Source organism: Bombina bombina, chromosome 5 (assembly GCF_027579735.1).
Source record: "Bombina bombina isolate aBomBom1 chromosome 5, aBomBom1.pri, whole genome shotgun sequence".
NCBI classification, from domain to species: domain Eukaryota; kingdom Metazoa; phylum Chordata; class Amphibia; order Anura; family Bombinatoridae; genus Bombina; species Bombina bombina.
In genome coordinates this window covers 578,801,457-578,824,050 of record NC_069503.1, presented here as the reverse complement: position 1 = coordinate 578,824,050, position 22,594 = coordinate 578,801,457, and the positions used below count along the sequence as shown (strand labels likewise).

The 22,594-nt window shown below is 41.5% G+C and overlaps 1 protein-coding gene across 1 annotated transcript in view; it reads left to right on the top strand.

Annotated features, from left to right (window-relative positions):
* LOC128660606 (mediator of RNA polymerase II transcription subunit 12) overlaps positions 1-22,594 on the top strand; it is a 133,775-nt gene that overhangs the window by 22,646 nt on the left and 88,535 nt on the right. The window contains exons 2-3 of the mRNA XM_053714532.1: positions 4,163-4,226; positions 20,188-20,256. Of these exons, the coding sequence (XP_053570507.1) occupies positions 4,179-4,226; positions 20,188-20,256 (117 nt within the window). The 5' untranslated portion in view covers positions 4,163-4,178. The remainder of the gene's footprint in view (positions 1-4,162; positions 4,227-20,187; positions 20,257-22,594) is intronic.

Genomic DNA, 22,594 nt, shown 5'->3' with positions numbered 1-22,594 from the left:
TTTTGTTTTTTGTAAGTTATAGGGCAATAAATACAATTAGCACTTGCTATTTCCAAACCATTTTTTCTCTCTCCAAAATTAGCGATAATTACATTGTAACACTGATATCTGTCAGGAATCCCTGAATATCCTTTGACATATATATATGAAAGTCTTAGCCTCCCTGATCTAACCCCCCCCCCCCCGCTACATATTTGCCGTGTCACCTTGGGTACTAGCAAAAAAAAAAAAACCCTGCCAGATCCTACAATCTCTATTCCCCCTCCCCCCCTCCTTCCCATTCATTTGCATTGTGGCAGTGGTTGCTGCGCGCACACACCCGGCGTGCACATTGCACATACAGGAACCGGATGCCAGGTAGCGATGGGCCTCCCACCCTCCTCCCTGCTATTGCTCTCACCAACAATCAGCACCATCGCTACCAGTGCAGAGAGGGCCACAGAGTATCGAGTCATCGATGAAATACCATAAAAGCGACTGGAAGCGATTAGGATCACTTCCACCACTTGAAACACTAGAGGACGTGCCAGCATTTTAAACACAGCACTTGCACAAAGAGCGTAAGAGACTTGTACTATCTGGTAATGACAAACTTTCATGAATCAGATAAAGCATGCCATTTTAAACATCTTTCCAAATTATTTCTATTAAAAAAACTGTGCACAGTCTTTATATTTTTTCAGTTTTTGACTCACCAGGTCCTACTGAGCATGTGCAAGAATATAGATTATATACATATATGCATTTGTGATGGGCTAATGGGTGTCACATGATACAGGGGGAGTGGAAATAAACATTACTGCTATCTGGCAGAAAAAAAAATCTACTCATTTGAAGTTCAGACTAAGGGCTAGATTTATTAAACTTCTACGGCTGCAAGTTCTCAAAAAAACTTGCTTGCCGTTATTTATCAAGCAGCGGTCACCAGACCGCCGCTTCCCTAACCTCTTCGCCACCACTAATGTGGCGAAATTCAATCTCCTCGGTCTAGTCAGACCGAGGAGATTGACAGCTCTTGCCCGCACGTGATTGGCTGTGTGCGGGCAGGAGGCGGGATTGCACGCGAGCGCAGAATTGCGCTAGTGTGCAATGACGAATACCTACGGGTAATTTCGCCCCCCGCCACAGGCGAGCTGAGGCGTACAGGGGCGCGTATACGCGCCCTTGTACGCCTCACCTTTAATAAATCTAGCCCTAAGTGCTATTGCATTGTCTATTTAACATGCATTTGTTGATTGTGCAAATCTACTGTATTTACTGGTCCTTTAATTACTAACCTGTTACAAGCCACCACTAGAATATCTAGCTATGATGCACATGCAGAGAAACATAACCCTAAAACAGTGATAGCTTTTACTAGAAGTATTTGACATTACATGTATATTGCAAATATGTTTCTATTCAATGGTGTAATCTTTGTACATTTTAAAGTTTGAGCGGAATGTCCCTTTTAAAGGCACAATAAACTCAACATATAAAGGGATAGGTCAAAATTTTAAATAGAAGCCTTTTTATAATATACTTTTTCAAAAATGCTTCTCTTTGAGAAGGTGTAGTGTTTTGATTACTGGTGCATGGGGTACTCACGAAAAATGTGTATGCCAAAGATAAAGAGCAATAACTTTTGCTATAAACATTTTTGCTAATGGAAGTATAATGCAAAACTCTATTTAAATTTAAATTAACCCATGCACATTTGATGTTTTACTTATTTTTTTAAAGAAATGGATTTAATACAAAAAAACCTCAAACAACTTACTTTTTTTTCTCACTAAATTAGAAGTTTAGTGCAATTCTGCCTGTAACTAGATAAGGGTACCACCATTACAAAACCTAAGTTCTATTGTCACATGATTTGTGCAGCAAAAGTCCTACTGAGCATTGGCAAAAAAACTGACTGCAGCAATTTTATGGCGTTTCCTAGTAACACTTCATAGGAAAGATCATTTGGCCTTCTATAGAGACCCCACCCCTTTTTGTGTGTTGTGACAGGAAGTAATGGACTATGCAAAAAGATAAAATCCTTTTAATGATGAATAATACATATTGCAATGGTTGCTATTACATATAACCCACTACTTACTGTTTTATTATGACAATGAAACAAACTTCTTTACATCCCTTTAGTCCACTGCAATGCACTTTTATTATTTCATCTGCATTTTTTTTCCTGAAAATGTTAGTTTATACATTGCACTAGAGTAGCAAGGGAACATGTAGCCTAATGATTGCTTGATCTGTGCAGGAGCTCATTTATTTAGATCTATTAGCCACAGCAACAGAGAAAAGATAATGTAAACAACATTCAAGATAATTTTCATGTGGTGTGTCCCAAGACAAAATTAGTTTAAAGGCTTATTTAGTTTGCATGCAGATCTGCTGCCATACATTATATTTTGTTTGACATACACACAACTTTTTAATGTCCCTATATCCCCGTTAGGACATTCCATGCCGCCCTAATCGCGCTGGGCTTTAGCCCCGTTAGGACAGCAATGGAACTTCCTAGCCGCTCTGCTTTACTGAAGTGGCTACATTTTCCTAACTGGGATCGTGGACTGGAGGGCATGCCTAGCTTCATAGGCACTCCACTCCAGAATGGATCCCATCATTGAAATCACGCGATCGCATGTACAATCGCAAGATTTAAATTTTTTACTTATTTGTTTACTTTGGAACTTTGTTCCTATGTAACAAATACGTACCGGCAGGAAGGGGTTAAGAAAGGGTGTTTTGTGGGATACACAACAACCATTGTTATTATACCAAATGTTAAAGGACCACTCAATGTAGTAGAATTACATAATTACCAAGTGCATAATAAAAATTCAATGATTTTAACGCCTAATCTGAATTTAAAATAAGCAGTAGATTATTTATTTATTTTTTTTTAAAAATTTCTCTTATTTTCCGACCCCCCTGTATTATGTGACGGACATCAGCCAATCACGTTAGAATACTTATACCATGTGAGCTTGTGCACATGCTTAGTATGATCTTGTTACTCAGAAAGTGTGGATATTAAGACTTTCCAGTTTACTTCCATTATCAAATTTTGCAAAGTGTCTTAAAACGGCATGTTCTTTCTGATTCATAAAATTTTTTTTGACTTGTGTCCCTTTAAAGGGACATAAAACCCCAAATTTTCTTTTGTGGTTCAGGCACCATACAATTTTAAAAATGTTTCCAATTTATTTCTTTTATCAAAATTTCCTAGTTCTCATGGCATTCTTTGTTGAAGAGATAATTGGGTAGCATGCACATGTATGGAGCACTTTTTGGCATGAAAGTGTTTACAGAAAGAAAAGCAATCCGACAGGAACGAACAGCTCAGTGGCTTGTTCTGTGGCCCCTGCCTGGGAGTAGCTTCTTTTAGCCTAATTGTGCTTTTCACAGAGGAGAACTTTTCTGAAATATTAGTCTGATCCTGCCTAAGAAGGTCCCAGACTATTGTTTCAGCCTCGTTGCTTAGGTGCAGCCCTATCCCTCTGAGCACATTGGACAAGGAGTTCACGTCTGGTTTTCCCAGGATCATAATAGAAATACATACAGAAAGAGGAGCAATCTGCTAGGAACGAACAGCAGATTAGTGACTTGTTCTATGGCCCTGGAAAAAGTGCTGTCATCTAGCGCTCTTGCAATTGTATAACATATGGCAAAACTGCCACCATAGTGCTGCAGACACGTATTTGTTCCTTAATTTCCTGCTTTTTAACAAGGATACCACAAAAACAAATACAATTTTATAATATAAGTACATTGGAAGGTTGTTTAAAATTGCATGCTCTATCTAAATCATGAAAAAAGTGTTCCATGTCACTTTAAGAAACAACACTTTTTTATTTGTATAGTGCCACAAAATTCCGCAACACTGTCCTTGTAAGGGGACACTTTTTCCCATTTGGGTTTAACAAATTATACAGAGATATGTTTCATCTATCTATGGCAGCCGAGGATTAATGGTTGATTCATGAAATAAGTAGTGGTGATTCATGAACACATGTCATAGCCTGAGAAACGTTAACAGCAAATGCTACTTATTCTGCTATATGTGCTGAGACTCTGCTAAAATATTTCTTTCCAAAACTTTTTTTGTAGAAGTGCTTTCAGTATATTATGTCTGTGTTGTAGTCTGTTTTAAACATACCATTTTATTTTATAGCATTGTGCTAGAAGAAATGGAGGTTTCATCCACTGGAGATGGGTCATCTCCCTTTTATTGCCATGTAAGTAAATATGTAACAGTGTGAACCTGTAACAATTGCCATGTATGTAAATATGTAATGGCGGGAACCTGTAGCTAGATGGCTCTGCAAATGCTTTGAAATTCTAATAGCCAGGAAAATATTTTAGGAGCTAGAATATTTCCAGTGTCAGCATGCACATTAATGTGTTTGTGTGTGTGTGTATAGAAAATAGATATAATTTATATACTCATTCATTTAAAGGCATACAACTTAAGTTAAAATGAGTTAGTTAAAAATATGGGGATTCTAAACTTAAACTACCCCTACCCTGTTGGGAGCATTGCATGACATCACTGTTGATATCACACAATGGTGACACAATCTAATTATCTTAATTCAGTCAACTGCTCTAAATAAAACCAAACAGTATGCAGAAACATGGTATTAATAGTAATGCCATTTATTGTTACTAGAGATGTTGCTGATGATGTCATCAGTTGTCTAATTTGTGAGATGTCGTCAATATGCATGTTTTTGAAGTTCCATGCTTTTTAACATTTGAATGGGGAGTAAAATTTTGGCATTAAAGAGAGGTTTCTCCAACATAGGTGTGTCCGGTCCACGGCGTCATCCTTACTTGTGGGATATTCTCTTCCCCAACAGGAAATGGCAAAGAGCCCAGCAAAGCTGGTCACATGATCCCTCCTAGGCTCCGCCTACCCCAGTCATTCTCTTTGCCGTTGTACAGGCAACATCTCCACGGAGATGGCTTAGAGTTTTTTAGTGTTTAACTGTAGTTTTTCATTATTCAATCAAGAGTTTGTTATTTTCAAATAGTGCTGGTACGTACTATTTACTCAGAAACAGAAAAGAGATGAAGAATTCTGTTTGTATGAGGAAAATGATTTTAGCAACCGTAACTAAAATCCATGGCTGTTCCACACAGGACTGTTGAGAGCAATTAACTTCAGTTGGGGGAACAGTTTGCAGTCTCTTGCTGCTTGAGGTATGACACATTCTAACAAGACGATGTAATGCTGGAAGCTGTCATTTTCCCTATGGGATCCGGTAAGCCATGTTTATTACGATTGTAAATAAGGGCTTCACAAGGGCTTATTTAAACTGTAGACTTTTTTTGGGCTAAATCGATTGATATTAACACTTATTTAGCCTTGAGGAATCATTTATTCTGGGTATTTTGATTTAATAATATCGGCAGGCACTGTTTTAGACACCTTATTCTTTAGGGGCTTTCCCAAAGCATAGGCAGAGTCTCATTTTCGCGCCGGTGTTGCGCACTTGTTTTTGAGAGGCATGGCATGCAGTCGCATGTGAGAGGAGCTCTGATACTTATAAAAGACTTCTGAAGGCGTCATTTGGTATCGTATTCCCCTTTGGGTTTGGTTGGGTCTCAGCAAAGCAGATACCAGGGACTGTAAAGGGGTTTAAAGCTTAAAACGGCTCCGGTTCCGTTATTTTAAGGGTTAAAGCTTCCAAAATTGGTGTGCAATATTTTCAAGGCTTTAAGACGCTGTGGTGAAAATTTGGTGAATTTTGAACAATTCCTTCATGTTTTTTCGCAATTGCAGTAATAAAGTGTGTTCAGTTTAAAATTTAAAGTGACAGTAACGGTTTTATTTTAAAACGTTTTTTGTACTTTCTGATCAAGTTTATGCCTGTTTAACATGTCTGAACTACCAGATAGACTGTGTTCTGAATGTGGGGAAGCCAGAATTCCTATTCATTTAAATAAATGTGATTTATGTGATAATGACAATGATGCCCAAGATGATTCCTCAAGTGAGGGGAGTAAGCATGGTACTGCATCATTCCCTCCTTCGTCTACACGAGTCTTGCCCACTCAGGAGGCCCCTAGTACATCTAGCGCGCCAATTCTCCTTACTATGCAACAATTAACGGCTGTAATGGATAATTCTGTCAAAAACATTTTAGCCAAAATGAACCCTTGTCAGCGTAAGCGTGGCTGCTCTGTTTTAGTTACTGAAGAGCATGACGACGCTGATATTAATATCTCTGAAGGGCCCCTAACCCAATCTGAGGGGGCCAGGGAGGTTTTGTCTGAGGGAGAAATTACTGATTTAGGGAACATTTCTCAGCAGGCTGAATCTGATGTGCTTACATTTAAATTTAAATTGGAACATCTCCGCATTTTGCTTAAGGAGGTATTATCCACTCTGGATGATTGTGAAAATTTAGTCATCCCAGAGAAACTATGTAAAATGGACAAGTTCCTAGAGGTGCCGGGGCTCCCAGAAGCTTTTCCTATACCCAAGCGGGTGGCGGACATTGTTAATAAAGAATGGGAAAGGCCCGGTATTCCTTTCGTCCCTCCCCCCATATTTAAAAAATTGTTTCCTATGGTCGACCCCAGAAAGGACTTATGGCAGTCAGTCCCCAAGGTCGAGGGAGCGGTTTCTACTTTAAACAAACGCACCACTATTCCCATAGAGGATAGTTGTGCTTTCAAAGATCCTATGGATAAAAAATTAGAAGGTTTGCTTAAAAAGATGTTTGTTCAGCAGGGTTACCTTCTACAACCCATTTCATGCATTGTCCCTGTCACTACAGCCGCATATTTCTGGTTTGATGAACTGCTTAAGGTGCTCGATAGTGACTCTCCTCCTTATGAGGAGATTATGGACAGAATCAATGCTCTCAAATTGGCTAATTCTTTCACTCTAGACGCCTCTTTGCAATTGGCTAAGTTAGCGGCTAAGAACTCTGGGTTTGCTATTGTGGCGCGCAGAGCGCTTTGGTTGAAATCTTGGTCGGCTGATGCGTCTTCCAAGAACAAGCTACTAAACATTCCTTTCAAGGGGAAAACGCTGTTTGGTCCTGACTTGAAAGAGATTATCTCTGATATCACTGGGGGTAAGGGCCACGCCCTTCCTCAGGATCGGCCCTTCAAGGCAAAAAATAGACCTAATTTTCGTCCCTTTCGTAAAAACGGACCAGCCCAAGGTGTTACGTCCTCTAAGCAAGAGGGTAATACTTCTCAGGCCAAGCCAGCTTGGAGACCAATGCAAGGCTGGAACAAGGGAAAGCAGGCCAAGAAACCTGCCACTGTTACCAAGACAGCATGAAATATTGGCCCCCGATCCGGGACCGGATCTGGTGGGGGGCAGACTCTCTCTCTTCGCTCAGGCTTGGGCAAGAGATGTTCTGGATCCTTGGGCGCTAGAAATAGTCTCCCAGGGTTATCTTCTGGAATTCAAGGGACTTCCCCCAAGGGGGAGGTTCCACAAGTCGCAGTTGTCTTCAGACCACATAAAAAGACAGGCGTTCTTACATTGTGTAGAAGACCTGTTAAAAATGGGAGTGATTCATCCTGTTCCATTAAGAGAACAAGGGATGGGGTTCTACTCCAATCTGTTCATAGTTCCCAAAAAAGAGGGAACGTTCAGACCAATCCTAGATCTCAAGATCTTAAACAAATTTCTCAAGGTCCCATCGTTCAAGATGGAAACCATTCGAACTATCCTTCCTTCCATCCAGGAAGGTCAATTTATGACCACGGTGGATTTAAAGGATGCGTATCTACATATTCCTATCCACAAGGAACATCATCGGTTCCTAAGGTTTGCATTCCTGGACAAACATTACCAGTTCGTGGCGCTTCCTTTCGGATTAGCCACTGCTCCAAGGATTTTCACAAAGGTACTAGGGTCCCTTCTAGCGGTGCTAAGACCAAGGGGCATTGCAGTAGTACCTTACCTGGACGACATTCTGATTCAAGCGTCGTCCCTTCCTCAAGCAAAGGCTCACACGGACATTGTCCTGGCCTTTCTCAGATCTCACGGCTGGAAAGTGAACGTGGAAAAGAGTTCTCTATCCCCGTCAACAAGGGTTCCCTTCTTGGGAACAATTATAGACTCCTTAGAAATGAGGATCTTTCTAACAGAGGCCAGAAAAACAAAGCTTCTGGACTCTTGTCGGATACTTCATTCCGTTCCTCTTCCTTCCATAGCTCAGTGCATGGAAGTGATCGGGTTGATGGTGGCGGCGATGGACATAGTTCCTTTTGCGCGCATTCATCTAAGACCATTACAACTGTGCATGCTCAGTCAGTGGAATGGGGACTATACAGACTTGTCTCCGAAGATACAAGTAAATCAGAGGACCAGAGACTCACTCCGTTGGTGGCTGTCCCTGGACAATCTGTCTCAAGGGATGATGTTCCACAGACCAGAGTGGGTCATTGTCACGACCGACGCCAGTCTGATAGGCTGGGGCGCGGTCTGGGGATCCCTGAAAGCTCAGGGTCTTTGGTCTCGGGAAGAATCTCTTCTACCGATAAATATTCTGGAACTGAGAGCGATATTCAATGCGCTCCAGGCCTGGCCCCAGCTTGCGAGGACCAGGTTCATACGGTTTCAATCAGACAACATGACGACTGTTGCGTACATCAACCATCAGGGGGGAACAAGGAGTTCCCTAGCGATGGAAGAAGTAACCAAAATTATTCTTTGGGCGGAGTCTCACTCCTGCCACCTGTCTGCTATCCACATCCCAGGAGTGGAAAATTGGGAAGCGGATTTTCTGAGTCGTCAGACATTGCATCCGGGGGAGTGGGAACTCCATCCGGAAATCTTTGCCCAAGTCACTCACCTGTGGGGCATTCCAGACATGGATCTGATGGCCTCTCGTCAGAACTTCAAAGTTCCTTGCTACGGGGCCAGATCCAGGGATCCCAAGGCGGCTCTAGTGGATGCACTAGTAGCACCTTGGACCTTCAAACTAGCTTATGTGTTCCCGCCATTTCCTCTCATCCCCAGGCTGATAGCCAGGATCAAGCAGGAGAGGGCGTCGGTGATCTTGATAGCTCCTGCGTGGCCACGCAGGACTTGGTATGCAGATCTGGTGAATATGTCATCGGCTCCACCTTGGAAGCTACCTTTGAGACGAGACCTCCTTGTTCAGGGTCCGTTCGAACATCCGAATCTGGTTTCACTCCAGCTGACTGCTTGGAGATTGAACGCTTGATTTTATCGAAGCGAGGATTCTCAGATTCTGTGATCGATACTCTTGTTCAGGCCAGAAAGCCTGTGACTAGAAAGATTTACCACAAAATTTGGAAAAAATATATCTGTTGGTGTGAATCTAAAGGATTCCCTTGGGACAAGGTTAAGATTCCTAGGATTCTATCCTTCCTTCAAGAAGGATTGGAAAAAGGATTATCTGCAAGTTCCCTGAAGGGACAGATTTCTGCCTTGTCGGTATTACTTCACAAAAAGCTGGCAGCTGTGCCAGATGTTCAAGCCTTTGTTCAGGCTCTGGTTAGAATCAAGCCTGTTTACAAACCTTTGACTCCTCCTTGGAGTCTCAATTTAGTTCTTTCAGTTCTTCAGGGGGTTCCGTTTGAACCCTTACATTCCGTTGATATTAAGTTATTATCTTGGAAAGTTTTGTTTTTAGTTGCGATTTCTTCTGCTAGAAGAGTCTCAGAATTATCTGCTCTGCAGTGTTCTCCTCCTTATCTGGTGTTCCATGCAGATAAGGTGGTTTTACGTACTAAACCTGGTTTTCTTCCAAAAGTTGTTTCTAACAAAAACATTAACCAGGAGATTATCGTACCTTCTCTGTGTCCAAAACCAGTTTCAAAGAAGGAACGTTTGTTGCACAATTTGGATGTTGTTCGCGCTCTAAAATTCTATTTAGATGCTACAAAGGATTTTAGACAAACATCTTCCTTGTTTGTTGTTTATTCAGGTAAAAGGAGAGGTCAAAAAGCAACTTCTACCTCTCTCTCTTTTTGGATTAAAAGCATCATCAGATTGGCTTACGAGACTGCCGGACGGCAGCCTCCCGAAAGAATCACAGCTCATTCCACTAGGGCTGTGGCTTCCACATGGGCCTTCAAGAACGAGGCTTCTGTTGATCAGATATGTAGGGCAGCGACTTGGTCTTCACTGCACACTTTTACCAAATTTTACAAGTTTGATACTTTTGCTTCTTCTGAGGCTATTTTTGGGAGAAAGGTTTTGCAAGCCGTGGTGCCTTCCATTTAGGTGACCTGATTTGCTCCCTCCCTTCATCCGTGTCCTAAAGCTTTGGTATTGGTTCCCACAAGTAAGGATGACGCCGTGGACCGGACACACCTATGTTGGAGAAAACAGAATTTATGTTTACCTGATAAATTTCTTTCTCCAACGGTGTGTCCGGTCCACGGCCCGCCCTGGTTTTTTTAATCAGGTCTGATATTTTATTTTCTTTAACTACAGTCACCACGGTACCATATGGTTTCTCCTATGCAAATATTCCTCCTTAACGTCGGTCGAATGACTGGGGTAGGCGGAGCCTAGGAGGGATCATGTGACCAGCTTTGCTGGGCTCTTTGCCATTTCCTGTTGGGGAAGAGAATATCCCACAAGTAAGGATGACGCCGTGGACCGGACACACCGTTGGAGAAAGAAATTTATCAGGTAAACATAAATTCTGTTTTTGCCATTATTTTCTTACTAAATTAAAATTGTGCCTGTGTTTAAACTGATCAGTATTGCACTTTTCAATATAATATGACCAGGAAAAGGGTTTACATTTAATAATGATTTAATGTACTTTAGAGAAAAACTTAAAGGGACACTCAATCAAAATTAAACTTTCATGATTCAGATAGCGCATGCAATTTTAAACAACTTTCCATTTTACTTCCATTAACCAAATGTGCACAGTCTTTTTATATTTAAACTTTTTGAGTCACCAGCTCCTACTGAGCATGTGCAAGAATAAGTGTATGCATTTGTGAATGGCTGATGGCTGTCACATGTTACGTGTATGCATTTGTGATTGGCTGATGGCTGTCACATGGTACAGGGGGAGTGGAAAAAGACAACTTTTAAAATTGTCAGAAAAAAATCTACTACTCATTTGAAGTTCAGAGTGACTAAGTGCTATTGCATTGTCTTGTTATTTTGCATTTGCTGATTATGCAAATCTACTGTGAAATAAACATTGAAGGGACATTATACACCCAAACAAATATGGGCTGTTTAAATAATTCAAAGAAGATAACGTTTGTAATTGACATGTTTTAGCAATTTTACTTTTAAAGATAACATTTGCAGGGCTCACACTTCATAAGAATGTCTGTAGGACACACTAGCTACAAAGCAAGGCTTTTTCTTTTACAAGATATGACGAGTCCACGGATTTCATCCTTATGGGATTACGCCTCCTGGTCAGCAGGAGGAGGCAAAGAGCACCACAGCAGAGCTGTATATATAGCTCCTCCCTTCCTCTCCCCCTCCAGTCATTCTCTTTGCCTGTGTTAGTGATAGGAAGAGGTAAAGTGAGGTGTTAGTTTAGATTCTTCAATCAAGAAGTTTTTTATTTTAAAATGGTGCCAGTGAGTACTATTTTTCTCAGGGAGAAATCGTCAGTCAATAACTTCCCAAGAGGAGTGGAGACATTTTATTTTCTGCCCTGATGTTGATGATCTTGGCAAACATTATCTAAGATCCTGTTGGTTCCCACAGAGCGGTTGAAGGTAGTGTAAAGAAACATCTTCAGTGTGGAGAACCGTGTCATACTACAATCAGCATTGAGGTATGTTCAGCTATTTGCTTCTGGGGAGACTAGATACATCAGAACAGTCTGACCTTATTCCCTGTACTGGGGAGGAGTAATCGGCATGCACTATATAAATGGAAATGCTTTGCCTGGAATTCCCTTTTCTTTTGATTACTTATCAGTGTGTTTGTGCAGTGACAATTGTGTTCACTTATGCTTATACTGTGTGGGCTGACGCTGGGAGATGTGGTTTGCTTCTTAAGGGCTGTCATTATTATATTCATCCTAACTGGCTTGGGAGTGTGTGTATAAGAGGGACACGTGGCGTTTTTAGTTAAGTTGGGAAACCGACATGTTTTCTTCTTCCCATGCGGGTCTCAGTACGGCTCGAGTTACGCCCACGGTGGACGGGGCCTAGTTCCGCGTGCTCATCCGCGCAGTAATCATCCGGATCGGCAGCAAGGTCCTGGGCTTTGGTGTGGCCTAAGTCTGTTTGTACACATAGGGGTACAGAGAGACTTGGGAGCACTGCTCACAGAGGATCAGTGTGGTCTGGGGGCAGGTAGGCGCCGCATCAGGGCTGTGGCGAGGTGCAGGTGCCTGGAGTGTGATAAAAATTTGTATATAGAATAACTGAACAAACGGAGCAGTATTAAGTTAATTTGGGCACATAAGGGCACTGTTTATCACTGCAAAAATTGTTATACTGCTAGCAGAAAAATTGTTGCGCTTTTATTAGTTAAAGGCACAGTAGACGTTTTATTTCAAATATTTCACTGTATGATTTGACTTCAAAGTTAAATATATCAAGTAAAAAACGACTATTATTGCTAGTCTGTTTAACATGTCTGAACTTCAGGAAAGTACCTGTTCTATGCGTTTAGATGCCAATGTGGAACCCCCTCTTACTTTTTGTCCTTCATGTACTGAAAGGGCCTTACAATGTAAAGAACAGATTTTCTTTAATGCAAGTATGTCTAAGGATGCTTCTCAGACTGATGAGAATCGGGATATGCCGCTACTTTCTCCCCAAGCGTCACAACCTTTAACGCCCACCCAAGTGACGCCGTGCTCTTCAACTGCGTCCACTTCATTTACTCTGCAGGATATGGCTGCAGTTATGTCATCTACCCTTACAGAGGTTTTGTCTAAGTTGCCAGTATTGCAAGGCAAACGCAGCAGGACAGAGGCCACTCTGATTCCTGCGACTTCTGATGCTTTGATGGATATTTCTGATGTACCCTCACAGGGATCTGAATTGGGGGTCAGGGAACTTCTGTCTGAGGGGGAACTTTCCGACTCGGGAAGTGTGTTACCTCAGACGGATTCGGACGTCATGTCCTTCCGATTTAAGCTTGAACACCTCCGCCTGTTACTTCGGGGGGGTTTAGCGACTCTGGTTGACTATGACTCTATTGTGGTACCACCAGAGAAATTGTGTAAGATGGACAAATACTTAGAGGAGCCTGCTTACTCTGATGTTTTTCCAGTTTCTAAGAGAATCTCGGAAATTATTACGCGGGAATGGGAAAGACCGGGTATCCCGTTCTCGCCTTCTCCTAATTTTAAGAAAATGTATCCCATAGCTGACACTGTCCGGGACTCTTGGCAAACAGTTTCTAAGGTGGAGGGAGCTATATCTACCCTGGCTAAGCGTACGACTATTCCTATTGAGGACAGTTGTGCTTTCAAAGATTCTATGGATAAAAAGTTGGAGGGTCTTCTGAAAATTTATTTATTCATCAGGGTTTTCTTTTACAACCGACGGCCTGCATTGTACCAGTTACAACTGCGGCGGCCTTCTGGTTTAACGCCTTAGTCTTTTAAGACTGAGACTCCTGTAGAGGAAATGTTAGATAGAATTAAGGCTCTTAAAGGGACACTGAACCCAAATTTTTTCTTTCGTGATTCAGATAGAGCATGACTTTTTAAGCAACTTTCTAATTTACTCATCAAATTTTCTTCATTCTCTTGGCATCTTTATTTGAAATGCAAGAATGTAAGTTTAGATGCCGGCCCATTTTTGGTGAACCTGGGTTGTTCTTGCTGATTGGTGGATAAATTCATCCACCAATAAAAAGTGCTATCCAGAGTTCTGAACCAAAAAAAGCATAGATGTCGTCTTTTTCAAATAAAGATAGCAAGAGAATGAAGAAAAATTGACAATAGGAGTAAATTAGAAAGTTGCTTAAAATTGCATGCTCTAGCTGAATCACGAAAGAAAAAATTTGGGTTCAGTGTCCCTTTAAAGGGATACTAACCCCTCATTTTTTCTTTCATGATTCAGATAGAGCATGCCATTTTAAGCAACTTTTTAATTTACTTTTTTTTTTATCAATTTTTCTTATCTTGATTTGAAAAAGCAGTAATAAAAAAAGTTTAGGAGCCGGCCCATTTTTTAGTTCAGCACCTTGGTAGAGCTGCTGATTGGTTTGCTACATTTATCCACAAATCGGCAAGTGCTACTCATGTGCTGAACAAAAAATGGTCTGGCTCTAAAGCTTACAGTACTGCTTTTTCAAATCAGATAGCATGAGAACAAAGAAAAAATGATAATAGGAGTAAATTAGAAAGGTGCTTAAAATCTCATGCTCTATCTGAATCATGAAATTAAAAAAATTGGGTTTAGTGTCCCTTTAAGCTGACTAATTCTTTTATTACGGATGCCGCCTTTCAGATTGCCACATTGGCGGCTAAGAACATGCTGGATTTGCCATTTTAGCGCGTAGAGTGTTATGGTTAAAATCTTGGTCTGCTGATGTGTCATCTAAGTCAAAGCTTTTGGCTATTCCTTTCAAAGGAAAGACCCTATTCGGGCCTGACTTTAAAGAAATAATTTCTGACATTACGGGAGGTAAGGGTCATCTCCTACCTCAGGATAAAGCAGCTAAACTGAGGGGTAAACAGAATAATTTTCGTTCCTTTCGGAATCTCAAACGAGTCCCCTCTCCTCCTTCCGCTAAACGGGAAGGGAATTTTGCTCAAGCCAAGTCTGTCTGGAGACCCAAACAGGTTTGAAACAAAGGTAAACAACCCAAGAAGCCCGCTGCTGCTCCCAATACAGCATGAAAGGGAGGCCCCCGTTCCGGGACCGGATCTAGTAGGGGACAGACTTAATTTCTTTACCCAGGCTTGGATATGAGACGTTCAGGACCCCTGGACACTGGAGATAGTGTCCCAAGGGTATCAACTGGAATTCAAAAATTCTCTCCCAAGGGGGAGGTTTCTTCTTACACGATTGTCTGTAGACCAGATAAAAAGAGAGGCGTTTTTTCGTTGTGTAAAAGACCTCTCTACTATGGGAGAAATTTGTCCCGTTCCAATACTTGGGCAGGGGTTTTACTCCAATCTTTTCGTGGTCCCCAAAAAAGAAGGCACGTTTCGACCCATTTTAGATCTAAAAAGTCTAAACAAGTTTTTCAGAGTCCCATCCTTCAAGACTATTCGAACAATTTTACCATTGATCCAGGAGGGTCAATATATGACTATCGTGGACTTGAAGGATGCAAATCTTAATATTCCTATCCACAACCAATTCCTAAGGTTTGCCTTCCTGGACAAACTTTTTCAATTGGTTGCTCTTCCCTTCGGGTTGGCCACAGCACCCAGGATCTTCACAAAGGTTCTAGGGTCTCTCCTGGCGGTTCTCAGGCCGCGGGGCATTGCAGTGGCGCCTTATCTGGATGATATTCTGATGCAGGCGTCGTCTTACCAACTGACAAAATCTCATACAGACATGGTTCTGTCCTTTCTGAGGACTCACGGGTGGAAGGTGAATCTAGAGAAGAGTTCACAAATTCCACAGACAAGGGTTCCTTTCTTGGGAACTCTAATAGATCCATGAAAATTTTCTTGACAGAGGTCAGAAAGTTAAAGATTCTGAATACTTGCCGAGCCCTTCAGTCCAATCCTCGACCATCAGTGGCTCAGTGCATGAAGATGATTGGATTGATGGTGGCGGCAATGGACATCATTCCGTTTGCTCGCTTTCATCTCAGACCACTACAGCTTTGCATGCTCGGGCAGTGGAATGGAGATTATGCAAATTTGTCTACTCAGATAAATCTGGATCAGGAGTCGAGACTCTCTTCTTTGGTGGTTGTCGCCGGATCATCTGTCCCAAGGGACGTGCTACTGCAGACCCTCTTGGATGATAGTGACAACGGACTCCAGTCTACTAGGCCAGAGATGCTGTCTGAAATTCCTTGAAGGCTCAGGGGGTGTGGACTCGGTCGGAGTCTCTACTTCCAATCAATATTCTGTAATTGAGAGCAATATTCAATGCGCTTCAGGCTTGGCCTCAGTTGGCTTCGGCCAAATTCATCCGATTTTCAGTCGGACAAGATCACGACTGTGTCTTGCATCAATCATCAGGGGGGGAACGAGGAGTTCCTTAGCGATGACAGAAGTATCCAAGATAATTCGGTGGGCGGAAGCTCACTCTTGTTTTCTGTCAGCAATCTACATTCCAGGAGTGGACAACTGGGAAGCAGACAGACGTTTCATCAGGGGGAGTGGGAACTCCATCAGGAGGTCTTTGCCACCCTGATTCTCAGATGGGGCAGACCGGAATTGGATCTGATGGCGTCTCGTCAGAATGCCAAGCTCCCAAGATACGGATCCAGATCAAGGGATCCCCAGGCCGAACTGATAGATGCCTTGGCAGTGCCTTGGTCGTTCAACCTAGCTTATGTGTTTCCACTATTTGCTCTCCTTCCCCGGGTGATTGCACGGATCAAACAGGAGAGGGCTTTGGTAATTCTTATTGCTCTTGCGTGGCCTCGCAGGACTTGGTATGCCGATCTGGTGGACATGTCCTCTCTGCCGCCATGGAAGCTTCCATTGAGGCAGGACCTTCTCATTCAAGGACCCTTCCATCATCCGAATCTAGTTTCTCTGCAGCTGACTGCTTGGAGATTGAACGCTTGATTTTATCTAAGCGGGGGTTCTCTGATTCGGTCATTGATACTTTGATTCAGGCACGTAAGTCTGTCACTAGAAAGATCTACCATAAGATATGGCGTAAATATCTTTATTGGTGCGAATCCAAGGGCTACTCATGGAGTAGGGTTAGGATTCCCAGGATTTTATCTTTTCTCCAAGAAGGATTGGAGAAAGAGTTGTCAGCAAGTTCCTTTTAAACCCATGCATTCCATAGATATTAAGTTGTTATCTTGGAAGGTTTTATTTTTGGATGCTATTTCTTCTGCTCGTAGAGTTTCTGAGCTTTCAGTGTTACAATGTGACTCTCCTTATCTTCTTTTCCATTCTGATAAGGTGGTTTTACGTACCAAACCTGGTTTTCTTCCTAAGGTTGTTTCTAATAAGAATATTAATCAGGAAATTGTTTTTCCTTCATTGTGTCCTAATCCTCCTCCTAAGAAGGAGCGTCTGTTGCATAACTTGGACGTGGTCCGTGCCCTGAAGTTTTACTTGCAGACGACTAAAGAATTTCGTCAATCAACTTCATTATTTCTTGTTTTTTTCTGGAACACGTAGGGGCCAGAAAGCTATGGCTACCTCTTTCTTTTTGGCTGAAGAGTATCATCCGTCTGGCATATGAGACTGCTGGACAGCAGCCTCCTGAAAGAATTACGGCTCATTCCACTAGGGCTCTGGCTTCTTCATGGGTATTTAATAACGATGCTTCTGTTGAACAGATTTGCAAGGCTGCAACTTGGTCGTCTCTTCACACTTTTTCCAAATTTGACACGTTTGCTTCATCTAAGGCTGTTTTTGGGAGAAAGGTTCTTCAAACAGTGGTGCCTTCCGTTTAGGTTCCTGTCTTGTCCCTCCCTTTCATCCGTGTCCTATAGCTTTGGTATTGTATCCCATAAGTAAGGATGAAATCCGTGGACTCGTCATATCTTGTAAAAGAAAAGGAAATTTATGCTTACCTGATAAATTAATTTCTTATACGATATGACGAGGTTACGGCCCACCCTGTCATTTCTAAGACAGGTATTTACTTATACAGTATTTGTTAAACTTCAGTCACCTCTGCACCTTTGCCTTTTCCTTTCTCTTCCTAAATTCGGTCGAATGACTGGAGTGGGAGGAAAGGGAGGAGCTATATATACAGCTCTGCTGTGGTGCTCTTTGCCGCCTCCTGCTGACCAGGAGGCGTAATCCCATAAGTAAGGATGAAATCTGTGGACTCGTCATTTCGTAAAAGAAATAAATTTATCAGGTAAGCATAAATTTACTTTTTCTTTGCTCCCTAGCTAGTGTCTTTACAGCCAACCCCCATACTGGGGCCGCTAATACATGTAAATTACAATCCCCTTTGTGACTGTTCCACTGTGCAGGGGATCTCACTCACTGGGCCCAGCACCCTGTTTCCCCTTTCAATTAGTTGCTTGCCTGCCAGCTGTCCCCCTCCGTTTCCAGACTGAGCCCCGCAAGAGTAAAGTTCTGCAGGAATGAGAAGGGCAGCAAGAGTGTGACATTGGATACTTTGGGGGACAAGCGTGGGACATTGGGCATCGAGTGGGGGGCAGCTGGAGTGTTTCTTCCTGATCAGATCTTCACCCCCTCCCCTTACACCACATGCTTTTGTCCAGATCTCCCACATGTGCAGATGCTCCAGCAGCAAAGTACACTGACACCTGTGCTGCCCAGTGCCCCTGCCCAATGTGACCAGTATACAGGAAGGTGAATAGTGGCTGCTGTGAGTTTACCTATTGGTCATATATATTTATTATAAACTCACACAGCAGCCACTGCATCAGGATGTGCTATTTCCGGAAGCGCTATCATTACCAGTCGAGCCGTGTTATTACTTTGTAGCAATTTACAGGCTGTTATGTATTGCAGCATTGTGTGCTGTGCGCGAGTATGAGCATGCTTTCTAACATTGCTGTAATTGTGTTAGAATGCCCATATGCAATGCCCATGCATGGTGTGTGACATAGCGGAGCCTGTTGTGTCTGGGAGTTGTGCACAAGGAGCCAAAGGCAGTGGGCACTGAACACCATGCGGACCATGAGTGACCATGCCTGACATGATGTTCAGCTTCCTGTATACCGGTGACGTGTCTCTCTGTACGTGGTGGGCTCTGTCAATGGCTTCACCAGTACCCTGGGGTAAGGCATGGGGCAGGTGCACTGGGCAGCACAGGTTTCAGTGTACTTAGCTGATGGAGCATCTGCACATGTAGGAGATCTGGACAAAAGCATGTGGTGTAAGGGGGGAACTGGTAAAGATGTGATTACAAAGAAACATTCCAGCTACCCCCACCTTATGCCTGATGTCCCTCAAGGTATCCAATGTCACGCTCCCGCATGGTGCCCGCTGTCCTCCTTAATCCTGCAGAACTTTAATGTTCCAGGGCTCAGTCTGGAAACTGAGGGGGACAGCTGGCAGGCAAGCAACCAATTGGAAGGGGAAACAGGGTGCTGGGCCCAGTGAGTGAGATCCCCTGCACAGTGGAACAGACGGAGGGGATTGTAATTGACATGTATTAGCGGCTCCAGCATGGGGACTGGCTGTAAGGACACTAACTAGGTAGCGAGGAAAAAAAGTGTTGCTTTGTAGCTAGTGTGTGTAGCTAGTGTGTCGTACGGGCGTATTCTTATGTAGTGAGAGCCCTGCAAACTTTATCATCATTTTTTTTAGAAGCTTTAGCAGCAAAATTGATCATGCATGTCAATTACAATCTTTTTCTTCTTTGAATTCATTATTTAAATGGCCCATATTTTTGGGTGTATAATGTCCCTTTAACAGTGTGCAACACACAGCCGATCTCATTTCTGTGTGAAAAGAAATAAAGAATGGAGTCACTGTTGATGGATCTTTGTAAAAGTCCTGCTGAAACTGTGGTTATATTAACATCTAGTATTTAATGCTATATTGCTTTGATTGTCTTTATGCAAAGTATCTCCACTTGATTCTCCAGCAAATGCTTAGTCACCATTAACTAAGTGTCCTTGTATGCTGTAAGTGCACCTCGTTTTGTTGCTGTGTGATATGCCGCATGGCATCCTTTGTGTTTCTATTGTATTTTAGTTTTTTGCAAGAAGCATATTGTGTGAAGCAGCACAGGGACTCACCTATTTTGTTCTTGGAGAACCTTTATTTTAAAGTGATATGAAATCTAAAAAAAATGTTCTTTAATGATTCAGATAGAACATCATGAATCAAATGTAGATCGAGTGTCATGAAGCTAAATGTTAAATGTAGCCATCAATCGGCACTTTCTACCCAGGGTGCTGAGCCAAAAATGGGCCAGCTCCTGAGCTTTACATTTCTGCTTTTTTGAAATAAAGATACCAAGAGTTCGAAGAAAAATTAGTAATAGGACTAAACTAGAAAGTTGCTTAAAATTGCATGCTCCATTTGAATCATGAAAGAAAGTTTGGGTTTCATATCCCTTTAAGAGAATGGTTTTACTTTTTATCCCATATTTATTATTTTAAATCCTTCTATAGTTAGTCCTAAAATAACTGTTTTTCTGATTTTTATTTTTTAGGTCTGCAAAGTTACCTGTGTCTCAGCACTCAATCTTCAGACCCACTTTTTGGGTTCAAAGCACAAAACGGTAAGATTCATCTTCTTTTGTTAAAGGGACAGTCTACCATAGAATTGTTATTGTTTTAATAGATAATCCCTTTATTACCCATTCCCCAGTTTTGCATAACCAACACTGTTATATTAATTTACTTTTTACCTTTGTGATTACCTTGTATCTAGGAACCTTCTTCCAGCCCCCTGATCACATGACTGTGACTGTTTATTATCTATTGTCTTAAATTTAGCATTGTGTTGTGCTAAATCTTAAATAACTCCCTGTGATAAGAGGCAGCCCTCAAAGGCTTAGAAATTAGCATATGAGCCTATCTATGTTTAGTTTCAACTAAGAATACCAAGAGAAAAAAGCTAATTTGATGATAAAAGTAAATTGGAAAGTTGATTAAAATTAAGTCCTATCTGAATAATGAAAGTTTAATTTATACTAGACTGTCCCTTTAAATGCATTCTGCCTGAGCTACATATTTTGTTTAATATTTACCGTATCCTCAGGAATGAAGTTAATTTCTGAAGCAGTTTTTCCCAAGAGCTTTTAGTTATGAGAAAGCAAATGTAATCTCTCCTTTAAAGGGAGAGTAAACATTGGTCTATTTGCTTTCTGCACTATGTGCAGTATTATGTAATACAAGGGGATAGCCTTTTGCTTAGATTTTTTTTTTTTTTTTAAATCTAAATACCTGATGTGTCGCAAAACAATACCTCCCGTGCAATGCTGCCCTATTCTGCACTGCAGTTTTTTCAACTAGCACGTCACAGTATCACTGTCTAATCACAGCGAGCTCATTCGTGCCGTTCAACTACTTTTAGCAGACTTCCGCGCTTTAGCAGCCACTGCTTAACCTAGCGCGGGAGTGCACTCCATATAATTGTAACATGTTAACCAAGGTTTACTGTCCATTTAAGTAGATTATAATACATATAATTGTATGTGTGTTGAAAATAGGAAACCCCCCTGTACTACCAATTAGAAATATAAATATATAGAAATAAATGCTTTATTACGCATATATTAAATGGACAAATCATGAGAACGACACATCAATCCATAAAAACATCAAAAGGACTGGGCGTCCACAGTCAAAATGAAAAAAAACCTGAGTCAGTCCATTCAGGAGAACTATAGTTATGTACGGCAAGTTGTGCCAGGAAGCCAATATAATCCTAGTTCCCACCACCTTTTACCTGCTCAAAACTAGAAGCCTTTATTCAGTTTCTTCTTAGCAAATGATTTTACATCCAGCTTGTTGGCATATGTGAGCCCATGTGTTGTGAATCTCTTAATGCTTCCATTGCTAAGGCATCTATGAGCTCCGTGGCTTTGCATGTGGTGTTTACATCTGCTGGACATGTGTAGACATGAGCCGGGAGTCAATCACTGTAGAGGGACCAATATAGGAAACAGGGAGTCCCCAAGTAGCAATGCAATACTCCTGGGATATAATCCCACTGTAACTCTGTGTTCTAATAATTATCGCGACTGATGTGTGTGTCTATCCAATAGTAAATAAATTAAACAATCTCACCCCAGTGATGGGTGGATCGAGCATGGTATGTGCTATTGTAGCAGCACTTAACGGTCCCAATATCAGCTTTGATTCTCTAATGTTTTACATAGGTCATGCAGACTGACTGGTTTTCACTGCGCAAACGGCTCGGTGTGTCCTTCAATATGACACAAATATATATTTATCCCCATCCTTCTCTTATAATTCCTGTAGTCTGATCTTTTTTTTTAAAGGGCAGACCAGAATCATAGTTTTCAAAACTCATGTTGAACCTTCTGAAATGATCTAATTTCACATTTTGTTAATTCCACAAGTGTATTTGTTTTTTCGTTTTAAAAGTAAAAACAATTACTAATAAGAGTAATAATTATTGTATTTAAAAAAAATCAAAGGATGGTGTTTTTTTGTTTTGTTTTTTTTGCGCTAATATTTATTCTAGTACAAGCATTGATAAAGGAAATAAAAAAAAAAAAAAGTATTCTGAGTCACAAGATGCATATTAGGGGATATATGATAGGGTTTTAGTAATATGTAGAGCTGCAACAACTAATCTATATAATCGATAATAATTGATTATGAAAATAGTTGTCAACGAATCTCATAATCAATTAGTTGGTTTGCACACAGCACCAGCTGCTTCACTCCAATGAGCTCCTGCACATGGTATTGTGTTTTATGGTTATGTCCTTAGTCTAAAGGATGTCTACAGACATTTACTTTTCACTTTTTATGGACACTATAAGTTTCGTTTTAAGTTTACAAATACTCCTGGCTTATGTGCAACCCAGAAATAATAGGAGTCATCATTTGGATTGTTTATATAAAATCGGGTGATTTGGGACT